Here is a 7,759-nt window from a genome sequence, read left to right on the forward strand (position 1 = left end):
GATATGGATTAAATCCAACGCTCCAATTTTTCGTTGAATTTCATCGCTGTTAGGCTGAAACCACATTTTTTAACAGCTAATGTGAAAAAGTTTTTATTAGTTTGTAAAACTTTTTTTATAACAATAAGTTATTAAACCAACATAAAGTATAATCTATTGATTTTCATGGCGTATTAATTTATTTCCTTTTGTTATGGTTCATTATTCTTAAGTTCAATAGGTAAAACTATTATTTGTATATCAATTATAGTTATAGACATTGATACTAGGACTATCAGGCTCCTTGTTTTTAACCGAAAATTTATAGACTTGAATAATAATAATTCTATTATAATTTACAATTATGAACAACATATTAATCAGTTTAACCGAAAAGCAACTTATGATGTTTTGAAAATTAGCTGAGAGCCTGAGATATGACAAATTCGAGAGATTTAAAACAATTATCTCAATTCTCAAAGAATTTTAAATTATACTATACATATTAAATCAATGCATTTTATTTCTTAATAAAAATAGTATCCATAAGATTTATTTATTATATGCATGGCAAAGTCCGCAAAGAAATACTTCCCGAAGATGGTTGAATTTAGACACTATGAACAGCTTTAAAGATATAGATGAGCTCAGGATCACTTAGCTAATATTTCATTTTACGCTAAATGGGCGTATAATTTTCATCTATTGAGCTTTTACTTCTCTTTAGATAGATGTTCTGAAAATCATTACTAATACTAAGAATAGCTTTCAGTTCTTATTGTCATTAACAATTTTAGTAATTATATAGTAATTATAATTCATTTTTCGTCTATGGCGACAAATAAATTAGAGTTTCCTTGAATGGATAAAATCCCGGATTTATCCGGATTATCCTATCCAAGTTAATTTTTTACGGATTACCCTAGGACTGGCACAGATATTCTAAAAAAAATAAATTTATATCAGATATGATTTAGAATATGTAATTGTCAGTGAATGTGTTTTTATTGCATTAAAAAATAAATTTTATAATTTAGGATGCAGTAAACATGCAAAAATAGATTATATGATTAGGGTGAACCTATAGAACTTATCTCCAGAGTATCGATCATATAAGCCAGTATATTAATCTTCAAGTCCTGAAATTTCGTACCCTGTTATTGTTCTCCAATAATTTCACTTACATTCATGTATTTTTATGGCGCTTGAATAAATTTTATTTATTACAAACTTGAACGCTTTGGATCAATTTATTTATTATCAATACGAAAAAGTTGGCTTGTGCAGTAAAACTGGACATTAGTATAAAATAATTATTTCCAATCTTGTATTCTAAGATAATTTAGATAATTCGGATCATTCTAGGATTATTTATTCGGATTACTCGTTATCTAATTTATCTGGATCTCAAAATTTTCAAATGTGGATATCTTATACCAAGGTAGATGCGGCTGAGATAAATAATTTTGAATTGATTTGTATCATCCAATCAAAAGTCGGACAATGAACATAATGAGCGGAAATGTTAACTATAAATATATATATATTCAGCAAATCATAATGCGGGGTGAACGAACGTATAAATATTAATTATATATATCCTTGTTAGGATTTTGATTGGAAGACTGGAATATTATAAAAGTATTAATAAATTCCAATATTTATAAAAGATCTCATTTATACGGAAAACGAGGATACCTTCATCAATATTTATTTATTTTATGAGGATACCTTCATCAATGCATCTTATCCATTGAAACAATGAGGTTTAATAATATGTATGATTCAAATCTTAACTGTACTATATATATGTAATTACATCACATGATAATAGAAAGGCCAACTGAACTATACTATAATAGTAGCGTTATCTTTACATTAGTAATTGAGTTAATTACGTTAAAAGAAAATGATTGGATGATAACAAAACTATCGGGAAAATTGTTTATCAGTTAACGTTTTACTTTTCAGTTCAGGATTAGATGATTAAGTAAAGATTGGATGCTATTTCTTTTTTAAGTAATATATTTAGTAAAAAACTTGATAATGTATTGGTAAGCACATGACATCAACGTGATCATGAATTACGAATTAACATTTGAATATGGATAGATAAAAATGTTAACGAGCTTTAGTTGATTTGTCAATATAAAACTTTTATTTAAGAGATTATTTGTCTTAAGCGTGTATATTACATATTTATTATTTATAATTTCTAAAAATATACAAATCATTCTAAAAATAATGAATTAAATTTTTTTTCATTTATAAAATGAAAATGGTAACCATAAATGACTACCATAATTTAAATTAACATTTATAAATAGACAATGTTTATGTTTGACATGTTACAGACTATTACTAAAATAGAAATTCGGTTGAAATTAGGACCTTTAGTTATATATATTGAATTACCCAAAAAAAAAAAAAAGAAAAAGAAACCAGTTTATGTTTTTCTTTTTGTCTCTTTGAGTTTAACGAAGAATAAATAAATAAATTCTATATAATAAATTAAAAAAAAAGAAAATCGCTTAAGAAAAAAAAAAAAATAACGTTATAAATAAAAAAAATAAAAAGTACATGATGTCTCTTCAACAACGAAATTCAAAAAAATTAATTGCGCTTATTTTGGCTTGTCTCCTTATCGGTAGTACTTTTGCTGCTGCAGAAACTGTCGTTATTGAAGTTGGTGGAGGAGGGCCAGAAAACTTAAAATTTGTTCCTCAAGAAGTTACAGCGAACAAAGGAGATACTGTGAGTTATTTTTTATATTTAATTTGTTTATAATTTCATATTTTTTTTTTCTCAAAAGAAAAAATTCTTTTTCTATTATGGAAATTTAGATTCTTTGGAATTTTAAGGGAGGAAATCATAATGTTGTTGAAAGTTCAGGCAAGCATTCATGTGAAATGAAAGAGGATCCTACTGCTTGTAAGTGAATATTTGTTAAAAAAAAAAAAAAATTTTTTTAACTCTATTTATTTTCGATTAAATTAATAATATTATTCATTATTTCTTAGTTCAATCTTTAACAAATCCACCAACTGGAAATTTTACTTTAGAAATCACAGCCGAAAAAGATACAATTACTTATATGTGTAGTGTTGGTTCCCATTGTTCAGCTGGTATGTGGGGTGTCATTTATGTTGGCGGAACTGAGCCACCTACATTTGTCAAACCAACTCCATCTAATAAGGCTAATAAAGATAATGACAACAATGCTTCTGAAAATGAAATGAACAATACTGGTAAAGTTGCTGGAATTGTAATTGGTAGTATATTTGGTTTTGCCATGATTTCAGCTATAGGATTTTTGTTGGTTAAACGATGCAGATCTAAACAAAGAACAGTTCCTACAGCTGAAGGAATTAAGAGAGTCGTTGATAATACTGATCAGGCAACAAAAGATACTCATAAAGCAAAACTTGAAAATGTATAAATTAGTAAATTATTTATAATTTTTTTTTTGACAGGAATTAATATAGGTGTTTTATAATAATGTTCTCTAACGATAACTCTGTTACAAATTTAATAATAAATATTATATTATTGTTAATAAGTTAGATTTATGAATTAATTCTTTCACAAAAAAGGACATAAAAATTCAGAAAATTTATCGTGCATACCACAAAAATCACGTGAATGATGCATCGTTAAGTCGTTATCATTTCGACGTAATTTATTTCGCAAGAAGAACAATGAGAACGGTTTTTATTGGCTTAATACGTCAGTATGTTATCTTAATTTCGTAATGTCAGTAATGTCAGAATTTCAGCCAGGAGCTTGTTTATAATTAGTTATTTTCAAATTTAAGACGATAATTTATTTAAAATGTTTTTCCTATTTTACAAATTTTTTTTTTTATAAAATTTTACAACTACAACTACAAAATAAGAAATTGGAATAAATAAATTTTTTTTTTTTCTAAACCAAATTAAGTAACTTCTTCGATTTCTTATTCTTTCTTCTAAAAATATTTCTTAAACTAGTTACTCCAATATTCGTTATCTTTTTAGCATTCTTCTTCTCTGCGTTCAATTTATTTTTATCTTCATCGGAAGAAGTGGTAACTTCATCGTCTACATCTAATAACATATCAAAATACCTTATTAATTGTTCAGCCCCACATTCTCTTGCAATCGCTTCAATATCATCAACATTTTCTTCATTCACTAATTCTTTAAGTGCTTTTTCACATCTTTGAACTAAAGTATGAATCAAAAACCTAGATGCTCCATATATTAAATCAATCCAATCCTCGATAGATTCTAATTCTAAAGTAATTTCACCAATATATAAGAATTCTAATATAATTTCTAACGTTTTTGCTGAAATATCTTTAAGGATTAATGACCCATTATTTGATTCAATCATTTTTGAATCTAAAAGAGCTCTAAAATAATCTGATCTCGAAGATAATACTTTTGTATGAACATAATATTCTTGATTTTCTTTAGATTCATTAATTTCAAGAGAAATGATAAAATCACTAGTCTCTTTATCATTAAACAACATTTCTTCTCCTTTTTCTCTGATAATTTCAGGTAAAGGATCACATACAATATCAGGTACTAATTCAACTTTAACATCAAATCCAAAAGTTTCATCATCATCCACTAAATCATCACTTCCACCAGTTCTTTTTTGTCTAAATAATTGAGTTTTTTGCCATGCATCATCTATATCTCCTCCGATTAAGTCAACTTTTAATTTAAATCCATACTCTCCTTTAATTAATGACGAAACATCTTTCAATGTATTATCACTTTGATATTTATATTGATTATCATGTGTACATGTGGGTAGTAGATCGGAATTGATCGGATGAAAGGTTGGAGTTGGATTGGACCGCGTCGGTAATGGAGAGATTGACCATCTTATTGAGACAGAATCATCAAATGTACAATGTTTTAATCGAAGATTTAGAGAGGATATTAAAAAATTTCCAGAACGATAATCGAATTGCCAAATTATATAACCTGGTTCGGTTGATCTATCGGTATCAGGTTCTCTCGCTAAATATACCCTATAAAAAAAAAAATTGATTCGGTGAGTATATTCAAACTAAAATATACTTATATATGAATATATTATATATATATATAATATATATATATATATATATATATACAATTATACATTTTAAACTTACATTTGTAAATCAAGTTCGTTATCAACTTTATAAGCAATATTATCATATTCCATACATCCTTTTTTCCAAGATTTTAAATATTTTTTATTAAATATACTATTTTCATAATAAGCATTATTCCTTGTGTTATAAGATATTCTGTGTGTAAATTGATTTGATAAACTTGAATTATTATTAGGTATGACGTGTAACCTATATTTATTATTTAATAAACCTAATGCTGGTGGTTTCGTTAATTTAGTAGTAAACCCGGGTGAATTGGGATCTATAGTACTATTAGTGCTGGCCGTTTCAATATCTATTTTACGTCTGTAACGAGGCAAAGTTTGAAAATAATATGCTGACATCTTGTATAAATAAATAAATGAATTCGTGGAAAAAAAAAAAAATAATAATTTTTTTTCTTAAAAAAAAACTTAAAAGTTTTTTGTGCGCCCCTACGAATTTTTTTAGCTATTATTATTTTTATACTTTTTTTTCTTCAATAATAATGCAACATATGCAACAAGTACAATGAAGATAAGATTTTATTGTTCATCATTAATCATGTGATTACGAATATAATATGTTTGTTCTTTGCATTTTTCCCTATAATTATCGTTTATTTAAAATTCCTTTTATTGATATGTCAAAAAGAAATTAACGGGATTAACCTTACATTGCGACAAGCGTTCATTAAAAAAGATTCGTTTAATGGTTGTTTGTTCGGTTTTATCATAAATTACGCATTTACGCATAAAATTGCTTTCTCATTATAATTAACAAATATTGGAATATATAGAGTAAATCTTTTTTTTTTTACCTCTATTGAGGCGCCAGAAATAGGATATAATAATTCTTTGGTGTGAGAATAAAAAGTGAGACCAGATTATCAAGTTCGATCGACCGCAGTCGATAATTTTTTTTTTAAAGGAAATCACGTGAATCACTAACTTAATTAAATATTTTCAATAACTTTTTCCTTATTTAATTATTTACCACAATAAAAACGCTTTCGTCTAAAACCATTTTCTTCCAAAATTCGAACCATTTCTCTCAGCATAAGTTCGAACAATAATTTGAAAATCACTTTGTTGATCAAAACTAATTTACGCTAATCTTAATCGTAGTAATAAAATTATGTAACAATATCTTCTTTTATTTTTTCGTCCGATCAATTATTTACTTTATTTATATGGTCACTTTTTCTCTTATTTAATTATCTACTTTCAATTCATTCGAATTCTATTATTTAAATCACGTTACTATGGCTTTTCTTTACACTTATGAAATCTTTTTAATAATTCTCTCAATTGACGCCAGTCTTCCTCATAAGGTAATAATTAATAGATAATAAGGACTAACTTATATTGTAAATATCAAACAAACAAGAACTTCCGAGGATTTTTTCCAAAAATGCATCCAATGCATATGGCGCGTTTCACACAATTCCGTAAATTTCATATGTCGATCTTTAACGTTTCGGTTTTCACATCTTTTTTCTGTTTTCTTCAGATGGGTCGGTCATATTCTGAGCTGTTTCATAATTGCATATAATGCATTTTAATAAATTTGATTCATCATTGTTTATTTTTTATCCAATTAATGGGCTTTTTTAAATAAAAACTTTTTTGTCAAATTTTAATGGATGAATGATTGTATAATTCTAATAATTATATGATCACAATTATATTATTATAGGATCAATAATATAAACAGTCTAACCAAAAGGTAATAAAAGCTTATATTAATAAGTTTTCATTTACAGGTTGAGTTAAACTTGTCAATAAAATCTCTTTATGAAACTTTAGGCAAAAATTTTGTTAAATGTTAACGTAAATCTTATATCACATTCTAAATTTAAATTATTCAACAAATGGAAATTATAACAATATATATTAAAAATTTATGTCTAACACATAATTGTAAAAAAAAAATCCTAAAAAATTGTAATTTTTAAATGTTTAACTTTTTGAATTATATTTTTTAAATTCAATATACTATATATAAATGATATTTTTGCTTTTTTTTTATTTTAAATACCATACCTTCAAATATTTTACTACTATTTTACTTAATATATCTTTAATTTATTAGTATTATAATTAAGTAAATTCTATATTTTTTAAAAAATATACTTACAATACTTACAATTAAATTATTGCTATATAATTACTATAATATAAAATATAATTTATTGTTTTATATTTTTAAAATTATTTAGTTTGACCTAATCTATTTAGAGTTCTATTTAAAGCTATCTTTTTTCACTGCTATATTTCAATGCAATTTTAGTTTATTAAAAAATATACCATTTAATTTGTAATAAATATTTAGTATTAAGTTTTTGGATACATCATTAAATATATATTTTTTTTCAAACTTTTTGATTCTTTTACCAATCATAAAAAATATCCATATAAATTCTTAAAAATCATTATTTTTTTTTGATGCTTTTTAAAAATAAAACTACAATTATTTTTGCATTAATATTTAGAGAATTAAATACTATATTTTAATTTAAAGATTACAATAAATAGGTTTAAAATATTTTATAATTTTCAATTCTAAAACTAATATTTTTAAAATAATCTATATTTATAGAATTATTTAATTTTAAAAAGTGAAATTTTCATAATTTTTAATAAT

The 7,759-nt window shown here is 24.8% G+C and overlaps 2 protein-coding genes across 2 annotated transcripts; one reads left to right on the forward strand and one right to left on the reverse strand.

The window, feature by feature from the left end:
* Nucleotides 1-2,375: 2,375 nt before the first annotated feature.
* On the forward strand, nucleotides 2,376-3,910 carry OCT59_030116 (uncharacterized protein). The gene is made up of 3 exons (XM_066146446.1): nucleotides 2,376-2,733; nucleotides 2,823-2,910; nucleotides 3,000-3,910. The coding sequence occupies exons 1-3, from the start codon at nucleotides 2,560-2,562 to the stop codon at nucleotides 3,416-3,418; spliced, it is 681 nt and encodes a 226-aa protein (XP_065995087.1). The 5' UTR covers nucleotides 2,376-2,559; the 3' UTR covers nucleotides 3,419-3,910.
* On the reverse strand, nucleotides 3,784-5,564 carry OCT59_030117 (uncharacterized protein). The gene is made up of 2 exons (XM_066146447.1): nucleotides 5,132-5,564; nucleotides 3,784-5,005 (listed from the first exon to the last, which is right to left on the reverse strand). Exons 1-2 carry the CDS (start codon nucleotides 5,476-5,478, stop codon nucleotides 3,904-3,906), a joined length of 1,449 nt encoding a protein of 482 aa, XP_065995088.1. The 5' UTR covers nucleotides 5,479-5,564; the 3' UTR covers nucleotides 3,784-3,903.
* Nucleotides 5,565-7,759: the final 2,195 nt, after the last annotated feature.

This window comes from Rhizophagus irregularis, chromosome 9, assembly GCF_026210795.1.
Source record: "Rhizophagus irregularis chromosome 9, complete sequence".
Lineage (NCBI taxonomy): Eukaryota > Fungi > Glomeromycota > Glomeromycetes > Glomerales > Glomeraceae > Rhizophagus > Rhizophagus irregularis.